Source organism: Cornus florida, unplaced genomic scaffold, assembly GCF_030987335.1.
Source record: "Cornus florida cultivar Cherokee Brave unplaced genomic scaffold, ASM3098733v1 CherokeeBrave_3.0.0_Hap2_Chr11, whole genome shotgun sequence".
Lineage (NCBI taxonomy): Eukaryota > Viridiplantae > Streptophyta > Magnoliopsida > Cornales > Cornaceae > Cornus > Cornus florida.
In genome coordinates, this window is record NW_026775581.1 from 122,419,639 (window position 1) to 122,432,788 (window position 13,150).

The 13,150-nt window shown below is 34.2% G+C and overlaps 1 protein-coding gene across 2 annotated transcripts; it reads left to right on the forward strand.

Annotated features, from left to right (window-relative positions):
* The first annotated feature begins 4,168 nt into the window (after nucleotides 1–4,168).
* LOC132286641 (glycine-rich domain-containing protein 1) lies at nucleotides 4,169–13,150 on the forward strand. 2 transcript variants are annotated; one of them, XM_059788998.1, is made up of 9 exons: nucleotides 4,169–4,399; nucleotides 4,963–5,121; nucleotides 5,857–5,974; nucleotides 6,089–6,343; nucleotides 7,188–7,643; nucleotides 9,275–9,813; nucleotides 10,518–10,716; nucleotides 12,112–12,267; nucleotides 12,356–13,150. In XM_059788998.1, the coding sequence occupies exons 2-9, from the start codon at nucleotides 4,964–4,966 to the stop codon at nucleotides 12,926–12,928; spliced, it is 2,454 nt and encodes an 817-aa protein (XP_059644981.1). In that variant the 5' UTR covers nucleotides 4,169–4,399; nucleotide 4,963; the 3' UTR covers nucleotides 12,929–13,150. The 2 variants fall into 2 exon arrangements, with proteins under 2 accessions (XP_059644981.1, XP_059644982.1); XM_059788999.1 differs by lacking the exon at nucleotides 4,169–4,399 and having other exon boundaries at nucleotides 4,918–5,121.

Here is a 13,150-nt window from a genome sequence, read left to right on the forward strand (position 1 = left end):
ATCCCATTTTGGCAATTGGGATTTGGCTTCTAATACAAAGCGTCCATAGATTGGGATCAATCATCTGCCAATCAAGTATTGACACGTATAAAATCGAGCATAACTCTGTGTTTGTCACTCGATTATTCGATATATATTTTTGAGTACCTATCTATACCATCTAGATAAAAAAATATTCAACTCAAAATGGTTCAATTTCTTTAATTCTCTATTTGTTTTGACGAAAATATTTTTAACATTTTCATGTGTTTAGTTGACTGTATAATGTTTTATACAGCTTTTAAAGGAAATTAAAGTAGCTTAATTACAGAACTAGAAAATGAAAAACAGAATTTTTTGCGTTACTCATTTTCTGAGTTAGACTCGTACCTCATATGTCTATACAATAAATATATACACATTTTTATACAGGAGCATAGTATGCACATGCACAACCCTCGCACGCGCGTGCGCGCGCACAATGTATTAGACTTATATACTTGTTTGTATAAGCAAGCATACATACGTAAATACATACATACATATATGTGTGTAATATATAATTTGTATAATACAAAATGTTTATTATATATATGATAAGGAATATATCATGCCTAGTCAAATGTGTTTTTTTTTTGTTAGATAAATACCTACACACACTACCAAATCCTCAAAAAATAGATTATACACATCATATGCACATCAAACTTTTTGATTGAAAACCCTAATTGAAGTGTTGGTAGTGAGTGATTCTTGGCTTGAAAGTAGTAGTCTTGGACTTGCACAGTACTTCACTGTAGGCAAAGTATATATATAACCTGTGAATCACAATCACAGACCAATCACCGTATATTCAACGGTCAATATTAATTTTTTTTGTTCGGAAGGTAACGGTCAATATTTTTATATACTAGTAAAGACAATTAGGGTGAGTTGGAACAACTATGGCTAAGGTGGCAACTTGGATGATGAGTGTGTATTACAGATCGGAAAGATGGGGATATTCATGCCATTTGGTGCCCTACTCGGTCAATCTACTCGATCCTTACTCCATAGCTTTGTCATCAACCGTTTCTTGTGTGTGTGTGTGTGTGTGTGTGAGAGAGAGAGAGAGAGAGAGAGAGATAGGTACTGATTAAAGCTTAGTTAATTAAGTACCACTTTACAGGTTTGTCACAAAATAATGATACTTCCAAAGCTGAGCAGATAAATTACTAATGATACTAATTACTTATATTTGATTAATTATCTGGGTAGTTGGTTTCTGAATAGATAAAGAGTCTTAAATTAATTTTGCTATTTTGGTGATAGATAGCTAGTCTATATTGGCATGATAAGGGTGATCACATAAATTCATTGGCATATATGATCATATTATATTCTATATATATATATATATATATATATATGATTGACATAGGCAAATAGGTCAATCTGTAAACTAGCTAACATATTATTTGAAGTTCCATCCAATCAGAAGCGTCTAAAAACTGAACTCATGCTCACAAACTATTCATTATATGTTAATAGACCAAACAAAATTGTGTAACTTTTTTCCCAATCTATTAAGAATTATATTTTTTATTCATTTCATATGCATATAAAATTCCATATCATGCTAATAGGCTAACGCTATGTGCCTTATTATTATTTTTCTTCTTAATACTAAATACAATATATACACACTCACATTCATATGTTGGTCACATTATATGAGTAAAAAATAATTAGTTGATGCATATTTTGTGTAGGACTTAAGTTGGGTATCCTTATATTGCAAAGGCATGCATCATTGTCTTGAACGAAGGTTGGTTGGCATATTCTAAGCGTAAAGTCTTTTCTTTCTTAATTTAATTTTACTTTTTTGTTTAAATGAAATAAAATAAAATAAAATAAAAAAGGGTTCATCGCAAAACTAAGCAGGAGAGCCTGTGAAGTAAGCGATTAAAATCAGTAAGTCTATCATAAAATCAAAGCACTGAATTGTGAGTGTTTATCCTTCAACATCGTAAATTGATCAAATGAACATTATTTCATGTATATATCATGACGGTATATATTTATTTACATCTCTATATATATAAATGTGTGAATAGTAATACTTAGACAAAACACTAACCAAATTGTTCTGGAGAGCAATTTTGCATCGTAAAATGCAATGTGGTTATATCTTACACAACACAACATTAAAAAAAATGGTGATCGATTTTATCATTATTCGGTTGGTCATACATTTATTATGGCCACTTCAAAGTGATGATCAATTGGCTCGTCTTCAAAACTTTTACCTCCTCCATGATGACACATTATTATGAAATGAAATTAAAAAGAAGCAGTTTTTGAAACTAGTATTTTCTATTAGGATTCTTTTCCTATCTATCCAAACGTTAAAAAAAATATTAAAATTCTTCTCTCTTTTTTCTTTTCTAATTGATTCCATCTAATCAAATGAAGTCTTTATTTTATTGTTATTCAGTTGATCAAACATTTATGATGGCCACTTCGAAGTGATGATCAATTGGCTCGTCTTCAAAACTTTCACATTATTATGAAATGAAATTAAAGCTTAACCGAAAAAAAAAAAAAAAAAAAAAATCAATTTCGAAGTGATGATCAATTGGCTCGTCTTCAAAACTTTCACATTATTATGAAATGAAATTAAAGCTTAACCGAAAAAAAAAAAAAAAAAAAAAAATCAATTTCCTATTGTACTGCACATCTTTAGTACTACAAATTGTTTGGTACTACCACTTGAGTCTGATTTATTTTGGTACATCAAAGTAAACGCAAAACAATGTGGTGGACTGCAATGGACTATCTACCTGCCAGGCTGCCATACTTGGCTAGCTTGTGCCAAAATGGGACAAACTCCCAAAAAAAAAAGAAAAAAAAAAAAAGAAAAAGAATTTGATATATTTTGGTTGATTAGGTTGCACTATTTCGTGAAAAAAAAAAAAAAAAAGATTTCAGTTGTTGGGTGAGTCCCTTCAAGAGAGGGGAGCTAGCTACCTTATTAACTAGTGATAAAAATGAAATTTAATTTATATATGATCACTGATCATAGGAATCTTTAAGACATTGAATTGAAGTGGGCCATCAACATTTTTTTAGCATATGTGATGAAAATAAAATAGCGATAATGACATTGAATTATTGTATTGTAGCGGGTCATCTCTGCTTTTTTAAGCATATGTTATATAATTAATATGTTATATAATTAATATGTTATATAATTAAAGTCGCGACAAGAATTGAACTCAACCCACCCTTTTTTCAACACCACCACAACACAACACACGTTTCAACTACTACTAAATTTTAGTTTTTGAATGTCCATTAGGTATAATTGACTTAAACGGAGGAGGAGGGTTCGTGAATAAATTGCTTTAACTTTAATCAATCAATAAATAAAATATATTCTCATATTTCAACTTAATTCTAATATTTAACTGCTTGAGGGGCAATAATTTTTTTCCTGTGAGAGGTTCATAAATTCTTTGTAAAATTCAATGATCAAGAATGTTTCCCATTACGCAGTGGGACCCATTTCTCCTTCTTGTAGGCCAAAATGGATCTATCCGAATAGAAGTGGGCCACAGTTTTTCTACAAATCAAGATGTAGGAAATGATTCTTATACGAATAATTACAAGAAATTGTTACACTTATACTTTTTAATTGGTCAATTATTTAATAAATAAGGAAGTAAGATTTTATAAATAATTAATTAAAAATTATTTGATTAGAAAATTCTGTATGAGTATCACTACTCAAAAAAATTTATTCATTTATTAAATTATGTGTTTTAATGAGCTTTTAATAACCAAATTATCTTTTTTAAAATTGTATTCAACTAATTTTTTTTTAAAAAATATTAAATTTATGTATAATATCAACTTAATTGTTACTCATAATTTAGAGTGATTGTCAATATTGAAAAGAATATCTTATCATTAATATGTCCAACCAATTAATATTTCTCTCCTCTTCGTCGGTATAAAAGTAAAAATAAAAAAAGAAAATTATAAAAAGGGATCAAATGTATTCACTATTCACCTATTTTTCTTAATAAATTAATATATATATATATATATATACAACTTGTACAATAGTAAAATTGAAGGAATGTGGATACTGTTCTTCTTGGCACTTTCGGAGTAGTGAGGGGTGGTTTCGTCACCAAGAAAAGTTGTACTTCCAATAATACAAATATCGTACTCGTATTAGGCTCAGTCGGATTATATAAATACCGTTTAACCAAAGCCACACTCAATTCTGTAGTTTACAACGCAAAGAATTTTCAAAAACTAGGAAATTATAGAACGTTGACGACTCGCTGTTGATCGAACAAGTGCACGTAAACGTCGCCTGAACAATTTCCTCCGTCTCTCCCGGCGTATCTGCATAGATCACTCTTCTCTGGTAATTTTAATACATGTCAGTATGTACTATCATTCAATCATTACGTTCTTGATCTTATGATTTACATGAATTCCAAGTGTTCCCCTAAATTGTTGTTCGTAATTTCAGTTCTTGACAATTAAGGTTGAGAAATTTGTAAATTGTTGTTTTTCATTTATATTATGAATTTTTTGACTCCTTAATTTACTTAGGAGTATTAATCCATTTTTATCATAATTATTGAGTCTTCTTTTCATTTATAATACCTCAATTTCGAGGTTTGATTGGGTATAGTTTTCAGTACAAGGAACTTCTATGGTTACGCTCTGCATGTTCATTGTAAATTTGTGATGTTCCTTTTTTTTTTTTCGTTCTGATTGTGTTATCCCTTTTATTTTCATTTAGTGATATATTGACAAATCAGTAAATAAATTATACTATATTTTTTTCAATTTAAAACAAATTATTTTCTAACAATCGATTGATTACTGAATTTGTTTCAATTCAATCTAGCTGATGCATTGACTGATTCATTTATGTTTGCCTTGCGATTTTTTATTTATTTTTTATTGTTGATAATTGAGGATGGAGATAGAACAGGAGTTAGAATGGGCCGAGGCGCAGAAGATCGCTGTAAGTGAAGACCTTGTCTCTGTGGCCAAACGGCAGCTAGAATTTCTTGCAGCCGTGGATAGGAACCGTTGGCTCTACGAAGACCCCGCTCTACAAAGAGCCATCTATAGGTAAAATCAATTTATTGTAGCTGTTCGAATTCTGTTACTTGAATTGTTCATATTTTGTTTGTGGTTCGTGCTTTGTATCAACACGGGAGGGGGTTTGCTATCTGCACGTTTCTCTGTGTGGGTAGCTTGTGGTTATGTGGTTTCACTTTTTCCTCCAATTCCAATTCCAATTCCAAGACGCGTATTTGGTGATCCCAAACATGGCATGAGAAATTTTTCAATATGCAAGTTTCTGAGGATCTTGTATGGGATAGATGATGGATTCTTGTCACATTGAGAAGAATATGTGAGACCACTGATTGGTGTCTAAATAATTATTCTGCAGTGGAGATGATTTTTTAATTTTTAATTTTTCATTTTCTTTTTAATATTTGATGGAGATGTTTCCAATCAGTAATTTCTGTCATCATCTTTGGCTAGCCATCTGTTTATGATAATAAGTCATATAGTTTTGTGATATAAAAAATAGAACTCTCATCGATGGCATGCATACTTGAGATCCCTTAATTGCTACCAAAAAGGTAAAGAGAATGAAGAAGTCTCTATGTGTGTGTATATACACATATATTTTTATTCTGGCTTTTGTGAAGCTTGTAGACGGTATTCATTACAGCTTTGGTATATAAGCTTGACTTGTGAGGTAATAGATTCTATGAATTCCCATTGATATGCCTCCCAAATCAAAGTTTGGTGTCTGTTTGACTCGAATTTAAATTTCAACTATCTCTGTTTCAGGTACAACATTTGTTGGCTTCCCTTGCTTGCAAAGCATTCCGAGTCTCAGATCGCAAAAGGACCTTTGGTTGTTCCTCTTGATTGCGAATGGGTCTGGCATTGTCACAGACTCAATCCAGTAGGGTTCTTTACTGATATTTAGTATCCTCTCTCTTTCTTTCTCTCTCTCATATTTTATCACCACTTGTTGTAGGATTGATAATACGTGTTCTCTTCCTTCCATATTTTTCAGGTTAGGTACAAATCCGACTGTGAGGAATTTTATGGAAGGGTTCTTGACAATCAAAATGTTGTATCATCTGTTCACGGGACTTCAAGATTGGAAACAGAAGAAATTTGGAACAAACTGTATCCAAATGAGCCCTACAACTTCAACTTGACTAAAGATCTCAGAGATGATATCTCTGAAAAAGTTCCTGCAGCTGAAAAGTACACCAAGTACGATCTGGTTTCAGCTGTTAAAAGACAGATTCCATTCTTTTACCAGGTAACAGAGATGGCAGTCTCTCTTATTTAGCAATACAAAAGATCAGGAACTTCTTTTCTTAGTTTTTTTGTGTAAACAACATAATTCTTTTGACCCTGTGCTGCTGCTGTCTTGCACAATTACTTATTTTTGTTTTTATGCTCATTTGTACTCGTGATGCTGGAAACATTGACATTTTTTCAGTGGTTAAAGTCAATTCAAGACACGCTCTAATTAAAGACTTTAAAGTAAAGAGTTTTGAACTCCATAGACCGAAAAAAAAAAAATTTGTCGTGTAGCCAACATTTTCTCATAAAGTACAGTATTGAAATCTTGCACAGTGTTGATGAGAAAAATGATTTGATGATCTTTTGATAATGAAACATTAAATTTACCCTACCTGGATAATTGGTCTTACAAAAATTAATAGATGTTGATTGTGGTTTGATGCTATTCTAACATAACAAAACCCACAAATAATATCTGCGTTCTTGATATGACAATGACTCGATTCTATGGACTAGAAGACCGACAACTAATGGAAGCCTGTTATTACTGGAAACATTCCAGGCTATTGTATAACTATTATTTTGATTGCATTTACCCTTTAGTGTTCTTGTTGTTTGCTTCCGTTGCATCAGAAACGGTTATTATAGAAATTTGAAGTCATTAGCTTTGTTTTATTACATAAGCTTACTCGGTATCCGAGAACCCTAAATTCTATAGAACCATTATCTTGCCAAATAGCCATTCAATCTACATAATTATATTATCTCCTTAATTTTTGGAAATTGACTACAAACATTATTGCATTTTCCAGAATATATTTATTTTGATTCTCTACGTCTATATGTATGCTTGTCAGGTATCCAGACCCCATATAAACAATGATCACTTTCTTGAAGCAGCTGTGGCCAGATATAAAGGGTTTTTGCATCTAATCAATAGAAACAGGGAGAGATCCATAAAACGTTTCTGTGTTCCAACTTATGACATTGACCTTATATGGCACTCTCACCAGTTGCATCCTGTTTCTTACCGTAAAGACCTGGTAGATTTACTTGGCAAGGTATTAGAGCATGATGACACTGACTCGGACAGAACGAAAGGAAAGAAGCTTGATTGTGGATTTTCTGAAACTACCAAGCAATGGGAGGAGACATTTGGTTCAAGATATTGGAGGGCAGGGGCAATGCACAGAGGCAGTGCCCCGTCTCCTGTTGCAACCACTCCTTGCACCCCTAACATTGATACCAAGATGGTAGTTGCGTCCAACAAGTACCAAAAAGCAATACATGTTTCTGTGGTGAAGGTTGTGGAGGTAAATTATGAGCACCCATTGTATCCTTCTTCAAATGATGTTTTTCTCCTATTATCTGATAATTGCATTGCTTTTCTTATTTAGTTTTCATTATCCTTCTTCAAATGATGTTTTGCTCCTATTCTGATAATTGCAATACTTTTCTTGTTTAGTTTTCATTATTACTGTTATTATTTATCTTGAGAGAAAAATGGTAGGGGGTGGTCAGTGATGGACCCAGGAATTTTTTTGAGAGGGGGCACTGTTGAAGAATTAGAAAAAATGAAGATAATTTTTTTTAAATGAAATAATAAATATAAAATTTTAATTTTTTGTGTGGCTTGTCTAATTCAGATTCTGTGATATTTTAACTGTGTCCGTGCTTTCTAGATTATCATGGATGTGGGATGGAAAGAAACAAGAAAGTGGATTTACTTTACTTTCTTTTGGATCTAAAACGCAAGAACATATATATAGTGGGTATTTTTAAAAAAAATGAGTGGGGGCAAGAATGTGAAGTGTGGTATTTTTATCAATTAAGAGGGGGTATTTTTAAAAATTTTACAAATTGAGAGGAGGCGTTTTCAAAATTTTAACAAAAATTATAGCAAATAATGCAAATAGGATACTTATCAAAAAAATAATAATAATAATGCAAATAGGAAAAAATCGAGCGGGGGCATCCACCCCCATTGGTCCTTAACCAGGTCCGTGCCTGGGGGTGGTTGAACTTCTTAGGCATGTACCCTATGAACGAGGTAAGATAGGAACTGATGTATGGGGTTGGAGCTAATATTTAGCATGCAGCTGTATCGTATTATTGAACTGTGTGACAATAATATCATGACTTCACATTCAACAGATTGGATATTTATTGGAATTACTTGGGGTTAATTACATTCGTGTCATTTATCTGACAAGTATTCTTTTACAGGACCATCATACTATATCTTGCATTCATACAATGACAAATTATAAATGGCTAGTTGATAATCATTTCCGTGAAAACTCTTTGCGGCACTTTTCAGGTTGAGCTTATCTTCAGTGAGCTTTAGTCAGGTGTCGTCAACTGTCGATTGAAACCCTTCATGTCTGCATCTATAGGAGATTAGGACCATATCGTTTGGAAAGTAGAATGCTTAATCTTATAGAAGATTAGCTTGACTGGATCAAAATTTTACAATTTTATTTGCAGACTCTTTTTTTTCCCCATCCATTCGGGAACAGTTCAATTGGGATCAAGTTGCTCATATTTTTAATCGAGTCGGTGCACTTGGTGTATTTGTTTGATCTTCTAGTGCTGACATGGAGGAGTTTTAACAGTCGCATGAACTTTCTTGACCGGTGCTTACATTAGAGATCAGAGAAGACAAGCCACTATCTTTTTCCTTTCCTTTTTCTCTTCTGATTATCAAAGTAGCAGCATTATCATTAATCTTGGAGACGCTTTTGAGACCAAGTGTTTTGTTGAGTCCATTTAGAATATATATATTTGTTTCTATGATCATTGGAATGGAAGTTACAGTGGCTTTTGTTCTTATAATTCAATGTATTCTTTTGTTAAAAATGTTGAACGGGGATGTTTGTAGGCAGGTAAATATCATTTACTTTCTGTTTAACTTTTTATAACATCTTTAAATACTTTTTCTCAGGTGATGTTGGAAATTGTGGGAATCCGAAACTTACCAGAGGGACACAAGGGTAGCCTCTTTGTCTCATTTAGTAAGACACAGCCTGATACATTCTTCAATGCCCGAAGGAAACTCAGTATTTTTTCCGAGTCTGGAGAGAAACGGGTTGCTTCTTTCCAATGTCAGCCTACTGGACATCTTCTTTTTGAAGTTCTCTCCCTCTCACCTTCCAATTTACCAATATTAAGGCCAGCCAAAACTATAGGTTCCACTCGTCTTTCTCTGGAGGATATGCTGGCCCCAGTCCCTAATCTCTCTGTGGAAAAATGGTTAGAGTTAGTGCCTAGCTCTGGCACTGTGAGCTCTAAGCCAATATATCTACGAGTTGCAATCTCAATTACTATTCCATCTCCAGCAGCAAATGTGCTTTATATGGTCCGTTCTCGGCCTTTCCTAAAAAATTCTTGTTTTTTTCCACTTCCTAAAAGAGTTCAAACCACTAAGAGTTGGACACGTGTTATTGATGAAGCTGGCAATGAGGTCATCAGCCTCCAATTGAGGTACTTTTACTTCTGCGTTTCCTACTACGAATGAGTTAAACAGTGCCCTCTAGGACTTTTACATGGATGCATTGTCAAGGTGAAACTTACTAAAAATCTTGTCTCGATTAAGATATCTACACGTTGGAAATTGACTGACTACAATTCCAAAGTGTTAATCTTATTAAATATTTTTGAACCATTATGATCAAATGTAATAAATTAGGGATGTTGGAGTTCCTACGTGGATCATATTTCTAGCTGATGCATGCATCTACAGCCTGCAATTGCTAGACTATTAGATTTTTGCCTCAAAAGAAACCTTGTTTTTACTGATTCTACTTCTGTTTTACTGAATTGACCTTTAGTGGTAACTTTATGAACTTACAGTTTCAGGAAGAGAACCCAGAGCCGGATTTATATATATTATATTCAAAATTAGATTGTTTACTAACTAATAGTTTTGTATAATTATACTCTGTACCCTACAGTGATGAATGAAAAATTCACTTCAAAAGTATATCTTTTTTGAGCTGAGGTAATTTATGTTTTTTAATTGATCTTGCATTTGCATTCATACATGTTAAACTCATGATTCAATGAACTTTCTAGAACAATAAATCCCTGTCATCCATCTTCTTGACAGCATGAAATACCCAATGTTAGTTTAGAAGCTATGATGGTGTCCTTAATTGTTCTGGTTGCTGGCCTTTTATGCATTGCAGAGATTTTAAAAAGGCAAAGGAGGAAAACAACAGTATTTCAAGGAAAGAGGTGATTGGTATCACAAAATCTGGTGAAACATGCACTCTCGCTGAATTTGTAGGAACAGAGTGGTCTTTGATAGATTCTCAATGGTCACTTCAGCTTCAGGAAAACTTCAATAAAGATGGCCACCTTTTTGAGCTGATGGGCCCTCGGATGGTAAGCATCTTTCTCTGTCTGATAGATTCTTCGTAACAATCATTCACCGTTTATTGTTTGTAATAAATTTTATTACACTCCCCCTATAAGATAAAACAAATGATTATTTCTATAAACTAATCCAAGGTAAAGAAGCTTCCTCTCTGTCTTCATTTTTTTTCGCTCACTGGAACTATTGTGGTGTTGTGAGATATTTTTCTTTCATTGAGTTTGCAGACAGTTTGCAGGGTCACCAACCTAGACCATCCATTAGATCATGCATGTCCCTGACACTTTGCAGGCCTGGCACATTTCATCATTCTTTCCTTTAGCTAAAAGATACACTTTTCTTGTTGGATGCATATGGTGTGACCTGTTATGGGTTTCTTTAAAGCCTTAAGTTTAATTTCTACCAACTTGGTGGCTCTATAGTGGACCCAGTTAAAACTTTTGTAAGAGAAATTATTGGGTATCCGGAGATACTACATCATCATTGAGACATGGTGTCCCACCCCCAGTCCAATCACATTACAAACCATTATGCACTGTTGTCAGTCTTCCTACATTTCACTCGCATTTTGGCCTACCATTTTTCTAAATGGTGTTATGTGATTGGCGGTGATACCACATTACACCATTTCACCAGTCTTAATTATATCTTTGCATGCTTTACGATCTTGATCATATCTGGTATTGGAGGGGGATAAGGTTAGTTGAAGGCCCCTTGGGTTACTTCATTGAGCCAGAATAAAACTTCTCTGAGTGTCACCACAGCTTGCATAAAGATGCGTTGTGTTTGTTCTACTCATCTCTTTGTGGCTGTAGTTTATTTACTTGACTCAAGGAGAAGGGCTGCAAAAGCATTCTCACAGGCTTGACGGTCTTTGTAGTTACCATCTCCAGCATTGCTAATTTCCAATGATGAAGCCAATTAGCAGACACATAAAAGAAACTGAGAATATAAAGAATGAAGAGGAAGTAGTCGCTCATTCACTTGTGAGACATGGTGATAACGGTTATGATAGAGCACTAGAATAGTAACCTTTGGCGGTCTGAAATAACACATATTAATGTCATGGTGATACCTCGCTGCATGCTTAACCTTTTGCTTGTCAACGACCCATGAATACTTTGATGGTTATTTCTTCATCTCAGTGGTGTTCTTCCAATATGTCCTTTTAAGTTTGTAGATAAAAGGTTCAGTGTGGTCAATTGCCTGGGTTGATGTTGTCAATGATCAAAATTTTAATGTGAACCATCTTTGTAAGTTGTAACAGATGAAAAAAATCAACTTTGAAGCTCTCTCTTGGAATAGCTTATATAGAAAGCAAGGAGCAATTCTATCATACAGATCCATGTTTAAGGTTTAGCTTTTGTTGGCTGTTTGGGCATTCATAACTTCATTTCTTGTTTCAGGTGAAGTTATTCCATGGTAGAAAACTGGAATACGAACCCAAGCACTGTGAGAAGCGGACAAATGAACGTGACTTCTTGACGGTAGTTGAATTCTCGGTGGAAAACCCTTATGGCAAAGCAGTGGCATTGCTCAACTTAAAGTCTGGAGTTTTCAAGGTAATTTCTAGTTTGTTAAAAAGTTATCACTTAAGCTTATTCACCTAATCTTCTGTGTTTGATTTTTTCTCCCTTTCTTAATGAATAGGTAACTGAAGAATGGCTGGTGTTGCCTGGGATCACATTGGCTTTTATTCTTTCAGATATTTTGAGGAAGGAGGGATACAAAGGCCTCACTGTTAATGGAGAGAATTTTAAAAGAAGTGATCATTTGATTCAAGAAGGGGGGAAAAATACCAATTTGACTATTGCCGTAGAGAAGGAAGTGGTGGTGAACATGGAATTGGTTAACGGAAATGCGTTGATATCAGAAAAAGGCAGCGCCTGCAGTGGAGGCTGTGGTGGAGGGTGCGGCAGTGGTTGTGGAAATGCAGCAAGTGCCGGTGGTTGTGGTGGGTGTGGTAGTGGTTGTGGTGGTTGTGGTGTTGCATCTGGAAATACGTTGGAAAGTGGTGGTTGTGGTGGGTGTGGTAGTGGTTGTGGCAGTGGTTGTGGTGGTGGGTGTGGAAATATGAAGAATAGTGGCTGTGGCAGTGGTTGCGGTGGTTGTGGTGCGGGCTGTGGAGGTAGATTGGCAGATGAAAACAGTACTGCTAATTCTTGCATTGCTGAACACCAAAAGGAAGCACCCGCCCAAGTGAATGATGCTTTACTCGCTTAGTGTGGTGTGTATATGTTTGTACTCCTGCAATTTCAAGTTTGTCTTGTGTTGATAAAATGTTGTTCAATTGACTAATTCTGTTTTCTTTGGTTGATTTGGTTTTGTTGTATCATATGTTGGGTGGTGGTTTTGTTTCTATTAAATCTGTATATTTTATATACTTCTCATGTGAAATATTATAGGGTTGTATCACAATTTTAATCAAACTAGAAGTATTCGCCA